Source organism: Scyliorhinus torazame, chromosome 16 (assembly GCF_047496885.1).
Source record: "Scyliorhinus torazame isolate Kashiwa2021f chromosome 16, sScyTor2.1, whole genome shotgun sequence".
Classification (NCBI taxonomy): Eukaryota; Metazoa; Chordata; class Chondrichthyes; order Carcharhiniformes; family Scyliorhinidae; genus Scyliorhinus; species Scyliorhinus torazame.
Genome location: NC_092722.1, coordinates 65,666,997 through 65,691,813, shown reverse-complemented (window position 1 = coordinate 65,691,813; position 24,817 = coordinate 65,666,997). Strand labels below are relative to the sequence as shown.

The 24,817-nt window shown below is 52.5% G+C and overlaps 1 protein-coding gene across 1 annotated transcript in view; it reads right to left on the bottom strand.

Moving 5' to 3' along the window:
- Window positions 1–24,817, bottom strand: part of LOC140392259 (uncharacterized) — a 415,817-nt gene that overhangs the window by 353,485 nt on the left and 37,515 nt on the right. Inside the window, exons 2-4 of the mRNA XM_072477576.1 lie at window positions 11,230–11,259; window positions 2,773–2,806; window positions 2,653–2,673 (exon numbers count right to left, since the gene is read on the bottom strand). Of these exons, the coding sequence (XP_072333677.1) occupies window positions 2,653–2,673; window positions 2,773–2,806; window positions 11,230–11,259 (85 nt within the window). The remainder of the gene's footprint in view (window positions 1–2,652; window positions 2,674–2,772; window positions 2,807–11,229; window positions 11,260–24,817) is intronic.

Sequence of the window (24,817 nt, the reverse complement as noted above, 5' to 3'; positions counted from 1 at the left end):
AGTATACAGTGAAAAGTATTGTGCAGTGGGTTATTTAACTCTTAGCGTTAGGGTACCAGACCAGACTCAAATTTATGTTAAGATACCGGGTGGGAAACTCCAACAATTTGTAAAACTGTGAGGAAAGCATACTTAACCCCAGGAGGGATGACTCTGACCTTTTATGGTAAAACAAACTCTAATTTAAACACAGATATTTTTTATTGTTTTTTTATCAATTTAGAGTACCCAATTCATTTTTTCCAATTAAGGGGCAATTAAGCATGGCCAACTCACCTACCCTGCACATCTTTGGGTTGTGGGGGGTGGGCGGGGGGGGAACCCACGCAAACACGGGAGAATGTGCAAACTCCACACGGACAGTGACCCAGAGCCGGGATCGAACCTGAGTCCCCGGTGCCGTGAGGCAGCAATGCTAACCACTATGCCACCGTGCTGCCCTTTAAACACAGAATTAACCACATTATCAAAAGAAATAGGTTTACAATTAACAGTTAAATAAATCTTTTAAAAAAGGGAAAACTTTAACTTATGCCCTACACCTTCACTATAAATATTCCAAACAAGTAACTCAATACAATTCAAATGTCAATACAATTCAAAAGCCACTTTTAAATGAAGTTAACAAAACAGGTTTACTTGCTGTCCTTTGTCTAGACATTTTGGAGAGATACCTTTCAAGAGCAGATTCAGTACACTTCTGTCTTGTCAGACCCTTCTGCTCAACCTAACAACATTTGGCAAAACTGCAAATTACAGACAGACCTGGCTCCACCCATTAATTATATCATCTATCCCACTAAGATATCCCATGACCTGCTTGGCCAGGATAAATACAATCCCTCAAATTATCTATACCCCAAGGAATCTTCAGCAAACAAAACAGTATGTGTAAACAACTAAATGGTTAGAAACCATGGTTACCTCACTTTTGACAACACCTTAATTACAACTTTAGTAGACCCACTGGGCTGGATTCACTGCTTTTGAGACTAAGTGTTGACCCCAGCGGAGGAACTATGATGTTTTCCAACGGAAAACGGAAAAAATCGGCGCCGAACCCTCACCCATCCTGTGATCGGTGAGGAGCTCGCAACCGTGCTGAGTAAAACTCCCGGCTCCCATGACAAAAACAGCTGGAGAATGGCCGGGTCCATGGCCGCGCATAAAACATGGCGCCGGCCGTGCGCGGACCCGACCTGCCAAATATTGGCCAGTCACCCCAGCCTTCGCGGAAGCCCCCCCAACCAGTAGCACGGCTCCCGGCCAACTGTGATGGTGCTGGATACAGTCCGCAGCCACCACGCCGGGTTCCCGACCGCTGAGACCACAAGTGAACCGCGCCGTCAGGAACTTAGCCCAACTGCGGCAATGAATCACGGAGGTCCTGGAGAATAGAGGATCAGGGCCGCTAATGATATGCCAATGGTGCTTTAAAGGCGTGTGACGCATTTACTCCATTTTCAGGGTGCTGGAGGATCCCGATTTGGTGTCAAACCGGCGCCTACCGTGATTTTGGCGTCGGAAGCTATTCTCCGCCCAATCGCATTTTGCAATTTCGCCGTCAGCCAATGGTGAATCCCGGCCACTGACTGTATTTTAAATCACGGTTTTAAATAACATTACTGCCACAAATATATATACCAATTTCTACATTTATCACAAGTTATGGAGCGCAATGCACCCAAATAATGTCTATGTGCGGGTTCGGCCGTGTTTATCGGTGGTTGCTGTTGTGAGAATATCTTGCTACACAATGGCAAATTGTTGTTTTCTTTGGCCTCGGAGTTTCTCTCCGCTAAGCCCGCAGGAAAGGCTCGTCTCAGATCGGGTTGCCATTTTGTCTGGATGCCCGCATCTCTCCCCCCCCCCCCCACCCCTTTCAGGCCCCTCCCAACTCCCTCAACCTTTGGGAAGTCCCTAGGAAACCTACCCTCTACCTGTATGTCCATCCCTGGCATTATTAACCAGTGTCTGGATGACACTGCCAGGTGCCCTGTCCCCGACTAAACAGCATCTCTAGTAGCCTGAGAGACCACCCCAGCTGCCACTACGCCTGGTCCAAGTTTGTGTGGACCAGTACTAAATGGCACCCTGGCGAGGTCTCCCAGACGTGCCATTGCATACCGGGCACTGGGAGAATCCAGTGAATGGATCTAGGCGAGATGTTTTGAGCATCGCAAATCTCGCGAGAGGCCTCTTGCCAGCTTCAACATCCTCGTCCCGACACCAAGTTGGACACGATGAGGCTGTTGAATCACGCATATAGTGTAAATGGTTCATTGGTCTGTGAACTGAGAGAAATTGTGGAGTGTCACCTTCTTGGTCCATCGGAGGGGACATAGGCCTATCTGGCCTAGAATGTAAAATTGGCAAATGGCTTCCATGCTGTAACTGTCACTCAACCCTCCAGCTTGGCCCTGAACAGAATTATCTGCCTTTGAACAAGTTAATATACATGTGTGCTTGTCCCAGAGCCATTCTGTCCCAGAGCCATTCTGCACAGAGACCTGCTGATTTGTGAATTGATTTGCAGCAGATCTTAAAATTAAACATAATTTGATGTAGAATTTCAGATTACACCTTGGATAATACAGTCAAATCTTATATAAACTGGAATGCATCAAAAAAACAAATGATTTGAAGTGATACCTTGGCATTCAAAAGCATAACCTGGAAACAGAAATAAATAGCACAGTTAAATGCCATTTGAATATTATTTAAAATTAATAAAAAGATCTTAAACATCAAAATATAAATGATCATACTTACTGTTGGTGCAAAGTATGGAAGTAATTATGAATATCTGGAATTAGATATAAAGATTCAGCTCAACATTTCAGCACACTTGATGAATAAATAATCACTCTGGAGAGTGATGGTTAAACCAACTAAATGCAGATTTCAACATGCTGGGCAGATTTACAGATCTCTTTCAATACAATCCTGAAGAATATCTGCATTACTATTTATAATAAACTCACACAGAGGAGATCCCACAAAGGAACTCTATAGACAAGTAGTTATTATTCACAACATTTACAAATCAACATGCAGGGTGAGATCTTCCGGCTGTTCACGCCAGAGGGATCCTCCGATGGCGCATCCCCACCGTGGGTTTCCCAGCGATGTGTGGTGGATTCAATGGTAAACCCCATTGGCAGCAACGGGACCAGAAGATACCCCCGTTGGCCAATGGCAGGCTGCCTTCCAACGGCAAGAAACATGCCGTGGGGAGGCCAGAGAATCTCACCCATAAAGCATTCATCTAACATTCATAAGCCCTCTATTAACAAACTAATGGAATCCATAACACCAGACAAACAATCAAAACAAACAAAAAGAAAGAATATGCCAACTTGTCAACGATAAGGCCCTCCCACAAATGGTTCAGAATGTGGGGCGAAATTCTCCCCCAACGGCGGGATGTCCGCCGACTGGCGCCAAAGCCGGCGCCAATCAGATGGGCATCGCGCCGGCCCAAAGGTGCGGAAGGCTCCGCATCTTTGGCGGCCTAGCCCCAACATTGAGGGGCTAGGCCGATGCCGGAGGGATTTCCGCCCCGCCAGCTGGCGGAAATGGTGTTTGTTTCCCCGCCAGCTGGCGCGGAAATGTGGCGCATGCGCGGGAGCGTCAGCGGCCGCTGTCAGTTTCCCAGCGCATGCGCGGGAGCGTCAGCGGCCGCTGTCAGTTTCCCGCGCATGCACAGTGGGGAGAGTCTCTTCCGCCTCCGCCATGGTGGAGGCCGTAGCGGAGGCAGAAGGGAAAGAGTGCCCTCACGGCACAGGCCCGCCCGCGGATCGGTGGGCCCCGATCACGGGCCAGGCCACCGTGGGGGCACCCCCCGGGGTCAGATCGCCCCGCGCCCCCCCCCCCCCCCCAGGACCCCGGAGCCCGCCCACGCCGCCTGGTCCCGCCGGTAAATACCAGGTTTGATTTACGTCGGCGGGACAGGCAATTTCTGGGTGGGACTTCGGCCCATCCGGGCCGGAGAATCCAGCGGGGGGTCCCGCCAACCGGCGCGGCCGGATTCCCGCCCCCGCTCAATCTCCGGGAGCGGAGACTTCAGCGGGGGCGGGGGTGGGATTCACGGCGGCCAACGGCCATTCTCCGACCCGGCGGGGGGTCAGAGAATGACGCCCGCTTTCTCCCTCCATCCAATTCTCAACTCAAACAGGCCCAGTTCACCTCCAATGCTGTGCTCCACTACATGAAAATTCAGTTCAAATAGGAGCTTGACACTGCTATCAGCAGAATCCCTAAAACAAAATATCTTTCCCTATGGGGAGGGTTCAATATAACAGTGGTCATTGACCATGAATTGAAGCCCTCTTGCCTTGCAGATTATGGCCTGCAAAAGATAAATGAGAATGGACAGAGACTTGGGTGACTGTCTGTGAGTTTGCATATTCTCCCCGTGTCTGCGTGGGTTTCCTCCTTGTGCACCGGTTTCCTCCCACAGTCAAAGATATGCAGGTTAGGTGGATTGGCCATGCTAAATTTCCCCTTAGTGTGCAGGATATGTTGGGTTGTGGGGATAGGACAGGGGAGTGGGCCTCGGTAGGGTGCTCTTTCAGAGGGTCGGTGCAGATGAATGGGCCAAATGGCCTCCTGCATTATAGGGATTCTCTGATTTATTCGGCTTTGCTGCTATGGTGAGCTTTGTATAACTCATGCCTCCTTTCAGAACAAGCCATGCCACAAGGTATCCTGGAGACTCCAAGATCATAACATTGACTTGTTGGATCTGACCTTCACCTCGACGTGACTGTGAACAGCAGTCTCAGCACACGGCCATGACACACCACTCCTTGGTGGGTGCCCAAGGTTTGGATGCATGCCTTGCAGTTCTTTGATTTAAAGCAAAGAGGCCTTTCCTGAATCACCATCAGCCACAGCCATACTCCATATTCCTCAACTTGAAGAATAGATGCTCTCAGTCATTCTCATTCAAAGTGGAGAAGTGAAATGGAACATACTTCGAGACACACACAAATCAGCACTTTCAGCCTCTGGGAAACAAAAACAAAAAGTGCTGACTGTTTTGAGGCTAATATCAATGCAACGGAACCTCTTATTGTTAGCCGAGAGGTCTAATCTCAGTCATTACATGAGAGATCGGGATGAAAAGACTCCGAATGCACTAAAAGTCATCCAAGAAAAGTCAGCTAGGTGACCACTGATAACCACTTTGTCAGAACATCCAGATATCCTCGGACACAGGGAATTTTAGGAGCATGTATAGTGGCATCAATAAAAGTTTGTATGTTTTTATGTTCGTATCTGCATCAGGAGACAAATGCCATGATCCAAGATGTTGCCGCACCCGCCATTTGTCAACATTGACAATGCTGGAGGTTGTTGAAAGCTTCACATTGCCAAACTCCAGCAATCCGTCACTTGATGCTGAAATCAACACACACATCATAAAAGCTGCAGACGTTATGCCTAAACTGAGTAAGATAGTGAAACAACAGTAATAAAAACAGAAAATATTGGATGAAGTCAGCAGGTCTGGCAGCATCTGTGGAAAACCAGTTAACATTTCGAGTCCGTATGACTTCTTCAGAGCCGAAAAGAGGTAGAAATGTGATGGATTTTAGAGTTGGAGATGGGGGTGAATGAATTGAAGCATAAAACGTCAGGGATAGGTGGGAGCTAAGGAGAGATTGACAAAGATATCATAGGGACAAGACAAAGGGAATGTTAAAGGCAGCATTGAAGACTAAAGAAGGCACTTACAGAGGTATAAGGTAAGATGCAGAACATGTTAATAGGAAAACAAAAGCCAGTACTCTTTGTCAATCTAAACCAATGAAATCTGTGCCAGCTCAGCTATGGTCATCGGATGGATGATGGCTGAATACCTAAAGACCATTGTATTGTGAACTGAACACTTGATCACAATTTCCTATGCTTCCATACCTCCATTACAATATCTGCAAACAAGACATGAAAATGGCAGCTATTGTGAAGACAACTGGGAGACAGTCGCTGACAGTCATGACCTCTATAGGTGGACTGTTTGGAAGGGCATTGGTAGAAGTGAGCAGACGAGACAAACTCAGAGAAGAGGACCCAAAGAAAACAGAGTTCAGCCAATTGTGCATCTTCTCAGCCCATTGTCATCTTAGCCACACCAGGTGATGCTTAACACAGAGTTGACCATCACGGTGCAAGCCATCATTTCGAAGATGGAAGACTACCAAGTTAATGTAGGAAGATGTCTCAAGGAATTTCTGGAGATAAACACATGCTAAGTTTATATATGATACTCAGCTTGGGTTCCGCCAGAGTAACATAACTCCTGCCCTCATTACAGCCATGGTCCAAACATGGACAAATGAGCTAAAAGTTCAACATAATTTGCAACTCCTCAGATACTGAAGCAATCCATGTCCAAATGCAGCAAGACTTGGACAATATCCAGGTTTGGACTGACAAGTGGTAAGTAACATTCACACCATACAAGTGCCAGGCAATGACTACCTCCAGCAAGAAAGAATCTAACCATCACCCCTTGACGATCCAATGGGCCTATGAAATGTTCTTACAGAGATCCAGAACAGACACAATGGGTTAAATGGCCTCTTTCTGGTGGTACTGGTAAATGTGTATGCTCCCAACTGGGACGACACAGAATTCAGAAAGAAGACCATGGCAGAAATCCCCGACATTGACACACACCGACTGATTACGGGGGGGCGACTTCAATTGCGTGTAGGACCCACTGACTGACAGATCAAACCCCAGAACACGGAGAAAGACACATGGCTAGGGAGCATTTATGGAGCAGATGGGGGCAGTGGACCCATGGAGGTGCCTGCACCCAGGAGAAAAGTAATTCTTATACTTTTCACAAGTGCACAAGGTGTACACCCGTATCGACTTCTTTGCAGTGGGGAAATCGGTGCTTCCAGGGATCACGGGAGCAGAATACTCCGCGATCGTTATCTCTGGCCACACTCCACATTACATGGGTGTGAGGTTGAAGACAGGTTATGCCCAGCACCCCATATGAAGGCTGGACATGGACCTCCTGGCCGACAAGTCCTTCTGCCAAAAGATATCGCGGGCCATAGGCGATTACGTTAGTAACCAAAACAGGGAGGTCTCACCCTCCACGTTTTGGGAGGCACTGAAGGCCGTGATTAGAGGAGCGATCAAAGCCTACAGGGCAAGCAGAGATAGGGAAGAGAGGGTGGCCAGGCAGCAACTAGTGGACTCCATTCTGGAAGTCGACAGAAAGTACTCGAGGCCCCGACCGTAGAACTGCTGACAGAGAGGAAAAAGCTGCAAATGGACTTTAACCTGCCAGGAAAGCAGTGTACCAACTCCGCCAGACACAGGGGATCTTCTCCGAACATGGAGACAGGCTGGCCGCCTATTGGCTCACCAGCTGAGAAAGCAGGCAGCCACGAGGGAAATAGCCCAGGTAATGAATAGCAGAGGCAGACTGGTAACAGAACCAAAAGAGGTCAATCGGGCATTGAGACCTCCTACCGGGGACTGGAGACCTCCGAGCCCCCTGCCGGGGACACGGGGTGAAATAGTTCCTAGACGGACTGGAACTACCAGTTGTGGGGGAAGAAAGAAGGGGGAGCTGGAAGCACCAACAGATCCGGGAGAAATCATGGAGTCCCAGCAGACTTCTATAAACAATTTGCGCCAGTCGTTGCCCCACACCTAAGCGACCTGTTCGCGGACTCGCTGGCAAGGGGGACGTTGCCCCCCCCATGCTAGCGCAGGCCTTGATCTCATGGATACCCAAAAAATATAAAGATCCGACGGAATGTGGATCATATAGACCCATTTACCTGCTGAATGTAGACCGAAAATACTTGACCTGGCCAAAGGCCTGGAGGGCTGCGTACCGGAGGTGGGCACAGAGGACCAAATGGGCTTTGTCAAGGGTAGGCAGTTCACCGAGAACATCAGGCGGCTGCTGAACATAATAATGAGCCCCCCCCCCCCCCCACTTCTAAGGAGAGAGCACCAGAGGTGATAGTGTCCCTGGATGCAGCAAAGGCCTACGACAGAGTCAAATGGAAGTACCTCCTTGAGGTACTGGAACGATTTGGTCGAAAAGCGGGGTTCACCGCCTGGGTGAGAGGCCTGTACACCACTCCCAAGGCGAGTGTCCGAACTACGCATTGGAAAGGGTGCAGAGGATATTTACCAGAATGTTGCCTGGTATGGAGGGAAGATCTTATGAGGAAAGGCTGAGGGACTTGAGGCTGTTTTCGTTAGAGAGAAGAAGGTTAAGAGGTGACTTAATTGAAGCATACAAGATGATCAGAGGATTGGATAGGGTGGACAGTGAGAGCCTTTTTCCCCGTCTAGCACGAGGGGACATAGCTTTAAATTGAGGGGAGATAGATATAAGACAGATGTCAGAGGTAGGTTCTTTACTCAGAGAGTAGTAAGGGTGTGGAATGCCCTGCCTGCAACAGTAGTGGACTCGCCAACACTTAAGGGCATTCAAATGGTCATTGGATAGACATATGGACGATAAGGGAATAGTGTAGATGGGCTTTAGAGTGGTTTCACAGGTCAGCGCAACATTGAGGGGCGAAGGGCCTGTACTGCGCTGTAATGTTCTATGTTCTACTCCCAGCTACAGAGAGGCTTCCCCCTGTCCCCACTCTTGTCCAAGGTAGTGATCGAACCCCTGGCGATAGCCTTGTGGGATGCAAAAAGCTGTAAGGGCATCTGGAAAGGAGACAGAGAGCACAGAGTCTCACTCTATGCAGATTACCTGCTCCTCTATGTCTTGAAGCCACAGGAGGGACTGAAGGCAATACTGCAGATCTAGAAAGAGTTTGGAACCTTTTTGGGCTACAAACTTAACCTGGGCAAAAGTGAGGCATTCCCAGTGAACCCAAATGGGGGAGGAGCAGAGCTGGCGGGGCTCCCATTTTAAAATGGCACGGAACAGATTCCATTACCTGGGGATCCAGATAGCCAGAGACTGGACACAGATCCACAAGTGGAACCTGTCCAGCCTAGTGGAGGAAGTAAAAAGGGACCAACAGAGGTGGGGCTCACTACAACTCCCTGGCGGGGAGAGTGCAGACGATTAAGATGAATGTACTGCCAAGGTTCCTCTTCCTGTTTAGATCCATCTGCATCCCCAATACCTTTTACCAAAATGTAGACAGTTAATCATGGCATTTGTGGGGGGATAAGAACCCGTGAATTCCCAAATCGACACCGCAAAGAAGGAAAATCAAAGGGGGCTTGGCTTTACCGAACCTACAATACTACCACTGGGCAGCAACAGCAGAGGAGACCTCCTGTAAAGGAACGACCTGCCAGGCCCTGGTTACAGCAGCACTCCCATCCCCCTCAACAAGACACACAACGAGCCCAGTGGTAATGGCCACACAGATTATGGGCCTAATTGAGACAACACTTTGGGCTAACTAAGATGGCCCCCATCTGCGAAAATCACAAATTCCCCCCAGCGATGCTAGACACCAGCTTCAAAAGATGGAGGTGGGATGGAGGTACACTGACTGTCAGGGACTTTTACGTAGGGCACAGACTGGCGACACTGGATGAACTGACAAGGAAGTGGAAACTAACAAAAGGACATGAAATGAGACATCTCCAAATAAAACACTTCCTCCGCAAAGAGACAGTACGGTACCTCAAGGGCCCAGAAACCATACTATTGGAGGACCTGATAGGCGCAAGGAGGGGGGACTATGTGGGAAAATGTACAGACAGCTACTGGACAGAGCTCAGACACCACTGGACGGGACCAGACAAAAATGAGAGGACGAGCTGGGGACATAGTTGCGTGGGGACTCTGGAGCGAAGCACTGAGCAGGGCTAACTCCACCTCCTCCTGCGGAAGGCTAAGCCTAATGCAGCTCAAAGTGGTGCACAGAGCGCACCTGACCAGAACCCGAATGAGCAGGTTATTACCGGAGATGGAGGACAAATGTGAACGGTGCCAGAGGTCTTGGCCAACCACACCCACATGTTCTGGGCATGCCTCAAACTTGCTGGATTCTGGACAGCCTTCTCTGAGGCAATGTCCAAGGTTGTGCGGGCGAGGGTGAAGCCATGCCCAATTGTGGCAATCTTCGGGGTATCGGAGCAGCCAGAGCTACACATGGGGAAGGGGGCCGACGCCCTGGCTTTCGCTTCCCTAATCGCAAGCCGGAGAATCCTGCTCGGCTGGCGATCGGCAGCATCACCCACAGTTGCAGACTGGCTGGCAGACCTTTCGGAATTTCTCCACCTGGAGAAGATTAAGCATGCCATCCGAGGGTTAGAGGAAGACTTCCTAGATACATGGGGGCAGTTTGCCAGCCTGTTCCAAAACCTGTTTGAGGCCAGCAACGAGGAGTAAGTTAAGAATAAGGGAAAGAGAGGAAGACAGGGGGAAAATCAAGATAGATGAGGAACCATCTATGGACAATGCAATCCAGGGGAAGGAGAAGATGGAAGGAAGGTGGGAAAGCCACAAAAGAGGGGGGAGGTGGTACCGCCCCCCCCCCCCTGAACACAAAAGCAAAACACAGTCAAAGCCAACGGCGTGGGAGGGACAAGGGGAGTACGCAAGGTGGGGAGAAAGAGACCGTAGGCCGAACCAGAGGACAGCAAAATGTATATAGGGTTAATTAAAGGAAGGACAGGATAAACCTTTTGTACAATAAAGTAAATTAACGCAGTTAAGAAAAATGTGATGTATATATACACACAATTGTTTATAAATATGGAAAATGCCAATAAAAAGATTTCCCCCCAAAAATGGCTTCTTTCAGTGTGCTGTAATCATTCTATGATTCTGTGGTACAATGTTGCTGTCTTTCACATCCCTTTGTGAAGTTCTCAGTCACCTCAGCTTTCCAATCAATACAGTAAGATACAAATTCAAGTTGCACTTAAAATTGAACTAATTATAACATTCACATCTTGAACTAATTATAACATTCACATCTTAAAAGATTCACAGCAAACTCTTCAAACAGAGGACATGATTCTCTGGTCCCCCAGTCACGTGTTTCTCGGTGGTGTGGGATTCTCTGCTCCCACTGCTTGTCAATGAGATTAATTACCCATTGAAGCCACACCACCGGGAAACCCACGGGCAGGGGTGTGCTGCAAGCAGGGAAAGTGAATCCCATCGGCCTGAGAATTCTGGCCATAACCTATACATACAGTTAATGAAGAAAGAACAGTTTGTCTATCTGAATTGATGGTTGATGAACTTACCAAAATCATTTTGACAATGTTCCTCCAATTCTGGAAAACAAAAGTCATTAACACAAAATGTTAAAATAAAAACATGTCATAAACATTGTGGGGAGACACCCCCACATTAACATAATGTGGATACTCAATATCACAAAATATCACTATAATCAGACTGCATCTGAACGCAGGGCTGACAAGCCCATGTATTATTCCTCTTGGTCTTTTCCATTCATTATTTTAAATACCTCAATCAAATCGCCCTAATTGAGAGAGTGAACAGGCTCAGCTCTTAGCTCCTTTTGAGAGCTCACAGATTTTATACTGGTTATTGTTCTAGTCATTCGCCTTTGAAGCATGTCCTGGAACTCCATGTCTCACTATGATAGAACAAAAACTGGGCTTGTTATTCGAGACAATGCCTCACCAAATCCTCAGGTCATACTTGGTCATTTTGTTCTCACTACATATAAAGGGCATTTTGACCTGGAAATTTGATTGTGCATTGTTCATTTTGTAGCGGAAAAAACAGGTGTTGGCTCCTGCCGGCATGGCATGCGTATGCACACACCCTCTGCAGTGAAAGTGCAGCAGACACGAAAGCACTGTGTTGGCGAGAGCTCTTTGTTGTCCCTCAGGGTGCCCCTTGGAAGTGACATCAGCTCCCTTTGCAAACTGCATTGTTAACTGACTGCAGCATGTGCTGGGAATACAGCGGTAATTTTTTTCAGCCACAGAGCAGCCAAACTATTGACTGAAGCTGCCTCCCGAAAGGTATGTCTCATGTTTTACCCCATTGTGGAGCCCAGGAAGTTCTCATTGGAATATGGAGTACCACTCAGCCCACTTCCAAGACTCACCTAAGAACCTCCTGCTATTTGCTAGCTGCCTCTGGGGTCCTGCTCCAGTTCATGGCCTTAGTTGCATACTGGCATGGATCACATCCCGGTGTCCAGGCCTAAATATTATCCACAAGACATAGATCATTCTGCTATTCCATCTACATTGGATTGTAGATTTATTTTGTCGGGTTTTAGCAACATCACAATTTGTTCTGTCATCTGTGACCATAGAACTTCTCCAGTGCAGAAGCAAGTCACTCAGACCATCTATCTGAAAGAGCACCTTGCCTAAGCCCACTCCCCCCCTCCTATCCGTAACGTAGTAACCGGCATATCTTTTGACTGTGGGACGAAACCGGAGCACTCGGAGGAAACCCACGCAGACACAGGGAGAATGTGCAAACTCCACACGGACAGTCACCCAAGGCTGGAATTAAACCCAGGTCCTTGGCGCTGTGAGGCAGCAGTGCCAACCATTGTGCCACCCTTCTGTAACACAAATATGACTTATTCACTGAAGTCAGTAGGAGAGTGGATTTTCTGGTCACGCCCACCCCGAGAGTACAAATTCCCTCCCGAAGTCAACGGACCATTAAATGGTCCTCCAGATTTTCTGGGCCAAGCTCAATCAGGAGCTACCAGGGGTTGGCACTCCTCAGAAGCGCTGCCTCATTGCAGAAGAAGCAGGGGGCAGCAGAGCTTACCCCAACCAGAGGACACTTGCACGGTGGCCTTTAGACCCCTCCCTGCTTCTCTTTCTCCCTCAATGCAGAGGACTCACCAGTGACCCCCACCCCTCCAGGATCACCAACTGCCTCCTCCTGGTGAGGCTGGCCGTTCTGACTGACTCTGCGGCCCCCGCTGAGGAAGAAGGTGGCCCTCCGCTACACACTGGCATGGAGCTTTCCACCTTGGACTCCACACCTTGGTGGGCAGGTCTCCGAGCCACCTTAGTGGCGGCACTGAGTGTGTGGTGTCTGGAGTGCTTAAAAACAGCTCCAGCTGCCAGGCTCTGTAGCTCGGGCCCCAGTGGTTAGCACACCTGCTGTGCCAGAAACTGTTCGGAATTCACGCCAGCAGAGTGACGGGCCATTAGCATGTCCTGAATTGCTCCAGAAATAGCACACCCAATGGGAACATAAACCGCACGCAATTCAATCCCGGCGTCAACACTTAATCTCCCAAACAAAAGATTTTGCCCACTCTTTCATCTTCCAAAATGTCTCATTGCATGCTACCATCTCAAAGGTATTTTAAAAAAATCAATTCCTACAAGACTACTTTGACACCTCAATTTGGTAGCAACCTCCTCTGTAACTTTAATGTGGTTGGTGGAAACAACCTTTCCTTCCACAAACTATGGGCGCAATTCAGTAATCCTGTTGTGCCTGGCGTGGATCAACAGGCTCTGCACCGGGCACCGCGCCAATCATGAATCACCCGTCTCGCTCCATCCAGCATACTCTGGATCTCGTCCTTGCTTGCTGAATTCCAGATCTGCATATTTAAATGAGACTAATGGCTCATTTAAATACCTGGTCGCCGGATTCAACCAGTGCCCGGGACTCAATGGCTGCAACTGCGCTGTTTAGTACTGGTCCATACATAGATGGACCAGCCATAATCGTCCCTCGGGGGGTCTCACAGGCCATTGGAGGCCTCTGGGTGGTTGGGGCAGGGCAGTGTGGTACCCTGGAACTCCCCCTGGCACTGCCAGCCTCACACCCTGGCAGAGCTACATAGACACTTCCAGAGCACTTCCAAGGTGCTCTACCAGGGTGCCAGGCTGGAGTCGCGAGTGGCAGGTTGGCACTGTCAGGGTTCGGGCCCGGGGGGCCTTGCTAATTACAGGGGGTGTGATGGGGTTTTGAAAGGTCTCACCAAGGTTGGGGGGGGGATCAGGGGGGTCAATAAAGCAGGGAGGGGCCTGAAAGTTTTGGGGAGAGAAGTTTGGGTTGCCGATCAAAATGGCACTCCAATCTGAGAGCAGCCATTCCTGCTGGCAAGATCAGCTCGCCAGCAGGGAATCACTCCAAGGGCTGCACGGTGGTTAGCACTGCTGGTGTCACAGTGCCAGGGACCCATGTTCAATTCTGGCCTTGGGCGATTGTGTGTCGATTGTCTGTGTGTAGAGTTTGCACATTCTCCCGTATGTGTGTGGGTTTCCTCTGGGAGCTCCCATTTCCTCCCACAGTCCAAAGATGTGCAGGTTTTGTGGATTGGCCATGCTAAGTTGCCCCTTAGTGTCCAGGGATGTTCAGGTTAGGTTATGAGGATAGGGTTGGGTGGGTGGGGGAGTGGACCTGAGTCGGGTGCTCTTTTGGAGGGTCGGTGCAGACTCAATGGGCTGAATGGCCTCCTTCTGCATTGTAGGACTCATATGATTCTTTTTTGATTCTAAATGTGGCCTCGGCGGGGAGAAACTCCCAAAGCCCAGAAAAATGGCCAAATGCCGTTGAATAGTGGGGTGTTTCTCGGGGCTACAGACTCCGAGAAACACCTTGCTAAACATGCCCGTCAGCGGACTTGGTTTTATATCTGCTGAATCATGCTCTATGTTGAAAGTTATTGATAACCAAATGACCACATTGACTGTTTCCAATTCCTCTACTGGAAAAATACTTACAGAATACACAGGACACTGTGATGGTGTATTTGGATTTTCAAAAAGCCATCGACAAAGTTTAACATCAGGGGCGTCATTCTTCGACCCCCCAGCGGGTCGGAGAATGGCCGTTGGCCACCGTGAATCCCGCCCCCGCCGGTTGCCGAAGTCTCCGAAGGGAGAAAAGTCGGCGGGGCGTTAATGGCGCCGCAGACGTCGGAGAATGGCACGGGTGTGCGCAAGGCAGACGATTTTGGGCCTGCCGATATTCTCCCGTCCGGATGGGCCGAAGTCCCGTCGTCGTGATGACGGGTCACGTCGACGTAAATCAAACCTCCTTTTAATCGGCGTCAACCTGTGCTCCAGGTTCACGCCGACCAGCGTGGAGGTGAGTGACGGCCCGGGGGGGTTGGCCGCTGGGCAGGCGATGGCGTGGCCGCAGTCTGAATGTGTGGGGAGAGGTGTGTCTAGGGTTGTGTGTGTGTGTGCGCGGCGGGGGGGGGGGGGGGTGGTTAGAGTGGGCTGGGCTCCGGGGGAGTGCCAGGAGGGGGGTCAGTGCCGGGGAGGAGGATGGGGTCCGTGCCGGGGAGGAGGATAGGGTCCGTGCCGGGGAGGAGGATGGGGGGCCCGTACCGGGGAGGGGGATGGGGGGGGGGGGTCCGTGCCGGGGAGGAGGATGGGGTCCGTGCCGGGGAGGAGGATGGGGGGCCCGTGCCAGGGAGGAGGATGGGGGGCCCGTGCCGGGGAGGGGGATGGGGGGGGGGTCCGTGCCAGGGAGGAGGATGGGGTCCGTGCCGGGGAGGAGGATGGGGGGTCCGTGCCGGGGAGGAGGATGGGGGGCCCGTGCCGGGGAGGAGGTTGAGGTCCGTGCCGGGGAGGAAGATGGGGGGTCCGTGCCGGGGAGGGGGATGGGGGGGGTCCGTGCCGGGGAGGGGGTTGGGGGGGGCCCGTGCCGGGGAGGGGGATGGGGGGCCCGTGCCGGGGAGGGGAATGGGGGGCCCGTGCCGGGGAGGGGGGTGGGGGGCCCGTGCCGGGGAGGAGGATGGGGGGCCCGTGCCGGGGAGGGGGATGGGGGGCCCGTGCCGGGGAGGGGGATGGGGGGCCCGTGCCGGGGAGGAGGTTGGGGTCCGTGCCGGGGAGGGGGATGGGGGGTCCGTGCTGGGGAGGGGGGGCCGTGCCGGGGAGGGGGGGGGGGCCCGTGCCGGGGAGGAGGATGGGGGGCCCGTGCCGGGGAGGGGGATGGGGGGGGGCCGTGCCGGGGAGGGGGATGGGGGGCGCCGTGCCGGGGAGGAGGATGGGCCTGTGCCGGGGAGGAGGTTGTGGTCCGTGCCGGGGAGGAGGTTGGGGTCCGTGCCGGGGAGGAGGATGGGGGGTCCGTGCCGGGGAAGGGGATGGGGGGGGCCGTGCCGGGGAGGAGGATGGGGGGCCCGTGCCGGGGAGGGGGATGGGGGGCCCGTGCCAGGGAGGGGGATGGGGGGCCCGTGCCGGGGAGGGGGATGTGGGGCCCGTGCCGGGGAGGGGGATGGGGGGCCTGTGCCGGGGAGGGGGATGGGGGGCCCGTGCCGGGGAGGGGGATGGGGGGCCCGTGCCGGGCAGTGTACATGACTCACACGTGTTGTCGCGGTCATCCATCACCGGCATGTACGAGGGACGCCATCCCCGGCTGAGGGGCTGGTTGCTGGGCGACAGGGGCTACCCATTGCGATCGTGGCTGATGACGCCTATACGGAGGCCAGGCAATGAGGCGGAGAACCGCTACAATGATGCCCATGTAGCGACAATGGGAGTGATAGAGAGGTGCTTTGGCGTGCTGAAGATGCGTTTCAGGTGCTTGGACCTCTCTGGGGGCGCCCTCCAGTATCGGTCAGATAGGGTCGGCCGCATCATTGTGGTGTGCTGCATCCTGCACAACATAGCCCAGCAGAGGGACGATGTGCCCCAGGCAGAGTGGAGTAGGAGCAGGAAGAGGCGCAGTCCTCCCCAGATGAGGGGAATGGGGGCAATGGTCAGGGCAGACGGGCTAGACACAGGCGGGTGGCTGTCCACCGTTACCGGCTGGCCCAGCAGGCACGGGACAGGCTGATAGCCGCCCGCTTCACTGACTAGATGGGCGTGGGAATCGGGTAGTACGGCCACAGACCGCACACCATGGCAACAGCCGACCACCCACACCCCCCACCCATCCACCCACCCAGAACCCTCAAACCCCTCCCCAACCAGCAGAGGGCAGTAGAGCGGAGCTGCTGATTGGTGTTACAAGGGAAATTTGCATATCTCCGTCGTGGTTCGGAGGAGTAGGAGCAGTCTCTGTCAGGGAGAGAACCTGAGAACATCTAAGACACTCAGAAGGTAAGAAGGTAAGTAAGTGATTTTTACTCATTTTTACTTTTATACCTTTTTCAAATTGTGTGTGTCGGGGGGAAACAGAAAAGCTGTGACCTGAGTGGCTGGTTGGGAATCTACACTAAATTAAACAAAATTAAGCATTGGTAACTAATTAAACATAATTACTTAATTATAATTTAGAGGGGTATCTAAGCCAGAGATCGGAGAGTACTATATTTAGCTTTCGCATTTATATTAGAAATCTAGTGGTAGGAGACAGATAGTTAACAGTAACTTTAAAAATATATATATATTAAAACATTTTTAAAAAAAAAACTTTTAATTTTAATTAATTGACGCTATGTCAGTTAGAGGGGTGCAGTGCTCTGACTGTGAGATGTGGCAGGTCCGGGAGGCTTCCAGCGTCCCGGATGGCTTCATCTGCAGAAAGTGCACCCAACTGGAGCACCTCACAGACCGCATGGTTCGGTTGGAGCAGCAATTGGATGCATGCAGGTGGCGGAAAGCGTCATAGATCGCAGTTATATAAATGTGGTCACACCCAAGGTGCAGGCAGAGAAATGGGTGACCACCAGAAAGGGCAGGCAGTCAGTGCAGGAATCCCCTGTGGTTGTCCCCCTCTCGAACAGGTATACTCTTTGGATACTGTCGGGGGGGATAGCCTATCAGGGGAAAACAGCAGCAGCCAGAGCAGTGGCACCACGGCTGGCTCTGATGTTCAGAAGGGAGGGTCAAAGCGCAGAAGAGCAATAGTAATAGGGGACTCTATAGTCAGGGGCACAGATAGGCGCTTCTGTGGACGTGAAAGAGACTCCAGGATGGTATGTTGCCAGGGTCCAGGATAACTCCGAACGGGTAGAGGGCATCCTGAAGGGGGAGGGCAAACAGGCAGAGGTCGTTGTACATATTGGTACTAACGACATAGGCAGGAAGGGGCATTAGGTCCTGCAGCAGGAGTTCAGGGAGCTAGGCAGAAAGTTAAAAGACATGACCTCTCGGGTTGTAATCTCGGGATTACTCCCTGTGCCACGTGCCAGTGAGGCTAGAAATAGGAAGATAGAGCAGCTAAACACGTGGCTAAACAGCTGGTGTAGGAGGGAGGGTTTCCGTTGTCTGGACAACTGGGAGCTCTTCCGGGGCAGGTGTGACCTATATAAGAAGGACGGGTTGCATCTAAACTGGAGAGGCATAAATATCCTGGCCGCGAGGTTTGCTAGTGTCACACGGGCGGGTTTAAACTAATATGGCAGGGGGGTGGGCACGGGAGCAATAGGTCAGAAGGTGAGAGCATTGAGGGAGAACTAGGGAATAGGGACAGTGGGGCTCTGAGGCAGAGCAGACAGGGAGAAGTTGCTGAACACAGCGGGTCTGGTGGCCTGAAGTGCATATGTTTTAATGCAAGAAGTATTACGGGTAAGGCAGATGAACTTAGAGCTTGGATTAGTACTTGGAACTATGATGTTGTTGCCATTACAGAGACCTGGTTGAGGGAAGGGCAGGATTGGCAGCTAAACGTTCCAGGATTTAGATGTTTCAGGCGGGATAGAGGGGGATGTAAAAGGGGTGGCGGAGTTGCGCTACTGGTTAGGGAGAATATCACAGCTGTACTGCGGGAGGACACCTCAAAGGGCAGTGAGGCTATATGGGTAGAGATCAGGAATAAGAATGGTGTAGTCACAGTGTTGGGGGTTTACTACAGGCCTCCCAACAGCCAGCGGGAGATAGAGGAGCAGATAGGTAGACAGATTTTGGAGAAGAGTAAAAACAACAGGGCTGTGGTGATGGGAGACTTCAACTTCCCCAATATTGACTGGGACTCGCTTAGTGCCAGGGGCTTAGACGGGGCGGAGTTTGTAAGGAGCATCCAGGAGGGCTTCTTAAAACAATATGTGGACAGTCCAACTAGGGAAGGGGCGGTACTGGACCTGGTATTGGGGAATACGCCCGGCCAGGTGGTAGATGTTTCAGTAGGGGAGCATTTCGAGAACAGTGACCACAATTCAGTCAGTTTTAAAGTGCTGGTGGACAAGGATAAGAGTGGTCCTAGGATGAATGTGCTAAATTGGGGGAAGGCTAATTATACCAATATTAGGCGGGAACTGAAGAACCTAGATTGGGGGCGGATGTTTGAGGGCAAATCAACATCTGACATGTGGGAGGCTTTCAAGTGTCAGTTGAAAGGAATTCAGGACCGGCATGTTCCTGTCAGGAAGAAGGATAAATACGGCAATTTACGGGAACCTTGGATAACGAGAGATATTGTAGGCCTTGTCAGAAAGAAAAAGGAGGCATTTGTCAGGGCTAAAAGGCTGGGAACAGACGAAGCCTGTGTGGAATATAAGGAAAGTAGGAAGGAACTTAAGCAAGGAGTCAGGAGGGCTAGAAGGGGTCACGAAAAGTAATTGGCAAATAGGGTTAAGGAAAATCCCAAGGCTTTTTACACGTACATAAAAAGCAAGAGGGTAGCCAGGGAAAGGGTTGGCCCACTGAAGGATAGGCAAGGGAATCTATGTGTGGAGCCAGAGGAAATGGGCGAGGTACTAAATGAATACTTTGCATCAGTATTCACCAAAGAGAAGAAATTGGTAGATGTTGAGTCTGGAGAAGGGTGTGTAGATAGCCTGGGTCACATTGAGATCCAAAAAGACGAGGTGTTGGGTGTCTTAAAAAATATTAAGGTAGATAAGTCCCCAGGGCCTGATGGGATCTACCCCAGAATACTGAAGGAGGCTGGAGAGGAAATTGCTGAGGCCTTGACAGAAATCTTTGGATCCTCACTGTCTTCAGATGATGTCCCGGAGGACTGGAGAATAGCCAATGTTGTTCCTCTGTTTAAGAAGGGTAGCAAGGATAATCCAGGGAACTACAGGCCGGTGAGCCTTACTTCAGTGGTAGGGAAATTACTGGAGAGAATTCTTCGAGACAGGATCTACTCCCATTTGGAAGCAAATGGACGTATTAGTGAGAGGCAGCATGGTTTTGTGAAGGGGAGGTCGTGTCTCACTAACTTGATAGAGTTTTTCGAGGAGGTCACTAAGATGATTGATGCAGGTAGGGCAGTGGATGTTGTCTATATGGACTTCAGTAAGGCCTTTGACAAGGTCCCTCATGGTAGACTAGTACAAAAGGTGAAGTCACACGGGATCAGGGGTGAGCTGGCAAGGTGGATACAGAACTGGCTAGGTCATAGAAGGCAGAGAGTAGCAATGGAAGGATGCTTTTCTAATTGAAGGGCTGTGACCAGTGGTGTTCCACAGGGATCAGTGCTGGGACCTTTGCTGTTTGTAGTATATATAAATGATTTGGAGGAAAATGTAACTGGTCTGATTAGTAAGTTTGCAGACGACACAAAGGTTGGTGGAATTGCGGATAGCGATGAGGACTGTCAGAGGATATAGCAGGATTTAGATTGTTTGGAGACTTGGGCGGAGAGATGGCAGATGGAGTTTAATCCGGACAAATGTGAGGTAATGCATTTTGGAAGGTCTAATGCAGGTATGGAATATACAGTGAATGGTAGAACCCTCAAGAGTATTGAAAGTCAAAGAGATCTAGGAGTACAGGTCCACAGGTCATTGAAAGGGGCAACACAGGTGGAGAAGGTAGTCAAGAAGGCATACGGCATGCTTGCCTTCATTGGCCGGGGCATTGAGTATAAGAATTGGCAAGTCATGTTGCAGCTGTATAGAACCTTAGTTAGGCCACACTTGGAGTATAGTGTTCAATTCTGGTCGCCACACTACCAGAAGGATGTGGAGGCTTTAGAGAGGGTGCAGAAGAGATTTACCAGAATGTTGCCTGGTGTGGAGGGCATTAGCTATGAGGAGCGGTTGAATAAACTCGGTTTGTTCTCACTGGAACGAAGGAGGTTGAGGGGCGACCTGATAGAGGTATACAAAATTATGAGGGGCCTAGACAGAGTGGATAGTCAGAGGCTTTTCCCCAGGGTAGAGGGGTCAATTACTAGGGGCATAGGTTTAAGGTGAGAGGGGCAAGGTTTAGAGTAGATGTACGAGGCAAATTTTTTACGCAGAGGGTAGTGGGTGCCTGGAACTCGTTACCGGAGGAGGTGGTGGAAGCAGGGACGATAGTGACATTTAAGGGGCATCTTGACAAATACATGAATAGGATGGGAATAGAGGGATACGGACCCAGGAAGTGTAGAAGATTGTAGTTTAGTCGGGCAGCATGGTCGGCACGGGCTTGGAGGGCCGAAGGGCCTGTTCCTGTGCTGTACATTTCTTTGTTCTTTGTTCTTTGTTCTAACCCCACCCACCCCACCCGCATGCACACCCCCCCCCCCCCCATTGTCGATCCACCTCGGCACAATGGCCGGGCTCACACAGTTGCGGGTGGACGCGTATCTATTGCAGGCCATGGAGGATGATGACAACCCGCCCTGCGATGAGGTCCTGGATCCACATCGTTGGACTATGTCTGACCCATGGCCACAGTACCACCATCCACCCGGACGATCCCTGCATGCGGCTGTGACACTGCAGCGCACGGTCCCGTCCTCTGCCCGGGGGGATGTTGATGGCGGCCCAGGGGAAGGGGCAGTCTCACCTGGGGCTGAGGTAAGACCACCCCTCACACACACACTTGCGCTCAACGTACATGACACCCCCGCACGCTTTGGACAGAGCACAAAGGCAGCTTCTGTAGGTGTAACATTGACTTTAATAACCAAAGGAGTTCATGCACGTGCCCTTGCCCCTAAAACTCATCTGTGCCCTGCACCCGTGCCAACTTACTCAGTGTCTAATTGTTTGGCCTTACGGGCTCGTTGACTACGTCTACGTGGTTCCCCAGACGGTACAGCAGAACTGGAGGTGGACTCCTGTGATTCCTGCCCTCTGACACGGGATCCCTTTGGCGGCCGTTTCCTGGGGCGCCCTGGCCTAGATGGGCCAGGCTGCGGCCCGGGTGACTGGGATGGCGAGCTGCCAGCCTGTCCTGCACGTTGCCCACCCAATGCACCTGGGACGGAAGGGGGGGGGAGTCCGAGGTGTCGCGGTGTTCCGGGACCTCCCCTACAGGGGGACCCGGGACGGACCACACCACCTCCTCCTCCCTCGGGGTGCCCGATGGCCCCCAGGCCTCTACATGGGTGGGGGATGCGAACGGACTGGCCATCCGACGCCCCCCCGACATCTGGCGCTGCCAGTCCTGGAGGCCCGTGCTGGTATCGACAGGGGTCTGCAGGTTTGCAGCCATGGAGCCCAGGGGATTGGGAAACCCTGTCTGTGACTGTGCGACGCCGGCTCGCACATGGCCAATGGCGCCGATGCCCTCAGCGATGGCCTGCTGAGACTGGGCTATGGCCTGAGAGACTGGGCTATGGCCTGCTGAGACTGGGCCATGGCGTTGAGCGCCTCTGCCATCTGGCGCTGGCACTGGCTCATGGCCTCCTGTGAGAGGGCAGCCATGTCCTGGGCCACAGACGCCGTCTGCACGGAAAGCCCCAGGCCTCGCAAACCGTTCCCCATGTCTGACACCGTCGCACCCATTGCCTCCACCGCGGACGCCACCCGTGCGGTGTCGGCCTGGGTGGCACGTATGACCGGCACCACTCCCAGCTCCTGGACGCGGGTGGACTCCTCCACCTGCGACTGCAGCCGCCGCAAGCCGGCCGTCACCCTCTTCGCTCGTCTCCGGGTCGGTGGTTGCATCGGATCTATGAGTGGGTGTGGTAACTCCAGGAACCCGGGATCCATCTGGGCGGCAGATGTTCGCTTGGGCTGGGCTGCCCTCCGACCGCCCGGCCCCTCTGCTGCTCCTACCTCCACCTGCTGTACCGGGACGGCTGTGTTGTGCGCACCAGTGAGTGTACCAGACGCCTCATCACTAAAGTGCCCAACCGAGGTGAGTGTTTCTGCGATGGTAGAGGGTGTTGCTGACAGCAGTGGCGTTGTGTCGTGCTCTTCGTCCCACTCTGAGTCCATGGCACTTTGGGGTGGGGGTTCGTCTCCACCCATCCACTCTGTGTCACTGTCCGGTATTTCGTCTTCCTGGGTAGTGCTGTCCCGGGTAGGGGTGTCCCGGGTAGGGGTGTCCTGGGTAGTGGTGTCCTGGCTCGGCTGTGAGGGGGGCCTGTGGCTGCCCCTCTCGTCGCTGGGTGGCACACGCCTGCGTCGTCGCACCCGCACGTGACAGGGGCGTCGTCTCCCTGTTGCTCCAGGTCTCTCCGTCTCCCGTGGTCTCCAAGGGACATCCTGCGGGCGTCGCATGCCGGAGGTTCCGGGTCTCTCCGTCTCCCGTGGTGTGCGAGGGGCATCCTGCGGGCGTCGCATGCTGGAGGGTCCGGGTTTCTCCGTCTCCCGTGGCCTCCGAGGGGCATCCTGCGGGCGGTCTGCATCTGCGGGGATGGGTGCCTCGACATTTGCTCCTGCGATACACAATGAAGCATGCATGGTTAGACACGCAGGCAGTGATCAGGTGATATGGGGGAGGGGGATGTAGGGGAGGGGAGATATGGGGACGGGCTCTCGGGACTCACTTGCTAGTACGCCCCCGACCTCTGCATCAGCAACCTCCCGGTCCTCAGGTCCGCCAGCCAGTTTCAAGGCCCTTTCCTCGTGTTCGGTCAGTGGCCTCTCATCAGCGGGGCCTCCTCCAGTCCTCACATGCTCCCTGGTGTTGTGTGTGCGTTTCTCCTGTGGTGGTGGGGGGGCGGGGGGGGGGGGGTGGGTGGCGGGGGTAAAAGGCAACAGTGTGAGACAGGTATATGAATGCACGCCACCGGTTGCGCGTGTATTGCAGAGGTTAAGGTTAGGGCTGGATTCACTTGGGGATATGGGGGATATGGGGGAGGGGGGATATGGGGGAGGGGGGATATGAGGGAGGGGGGATATGGGGGAGGGGGATATGGGGGAGGGGGGATATGGGGGAGGGGGGATATGGGGGGATATGGGGGAGGGGGGATATGGGGAGGGAGGGTTATGGGGGAGAGGGGATATGGGTATCGGGCGGGGGAGGCTCACCCTGCCTGCTCTGACGAGGTCATTCACCTTCTTTTGGCACTGGGTGCCTGTCCGTGGTGTCAGGGCCGCAGCGGTGATGGCCTCTGCCACCTCCCTCCACAGACACCGGCTGTGGCGTGGGGCAACTCTGCGGCTGTGCCCGGGATACAGGGCCTCCCTCCTCTGCTCCACTGCGTCCAGGAGCGCCTCCACATCCCGTGACTGGAACCTCGGGGCTGAGCGGCGGCCGGCCATCCGGTCGGTGTTCCGGTCAGGTGTTCCGGTCGGGTGGGGGGGGAGCAGCGCATCCTTATGAGCCGTCACGCCATGCGGCGTGTATGACGCTGCACGGCGTGAACCACGTGAGCAAGCGCAGATCCTGTCAGTCGCTGCTAGCCCATTTCGGGCCGGAGACTTCGCGACGATTTTTGCGGCGTGGCGCAAGTCGGATTTGCGCCGTTTTTGCACCCATCGGCGGACTTTGCGCCGATAACGAAGCATTTCGCCCCAGAGGTCAGTGTGCAAAATTAAAACACAAGAGATTGGGGTAATATATTGGCATGGATTGAGGATTGGTTAGTAGACAAGAAACTGAGAAGGAGTAAATGGATCTTTTTCAGAGTGACTGGTGGGGTCCCGCAGAGATCAGTGTTTGGGCTCCAGCTATTCACAATATACATCAATGATTGAATCAGGGATCCAAATGCAATATTTCAAAGTTTGCTGATGCCACAAAACTAGATGAGAACATGAGTGGTGAGGAGGACGTTAGGAGGCTTCAAGGTGATTTGGACAAGTTGGGTGAGTGGGCAAATACATGGCAGGTGTAGTATAATGTAGGTAAATGTGAAGTT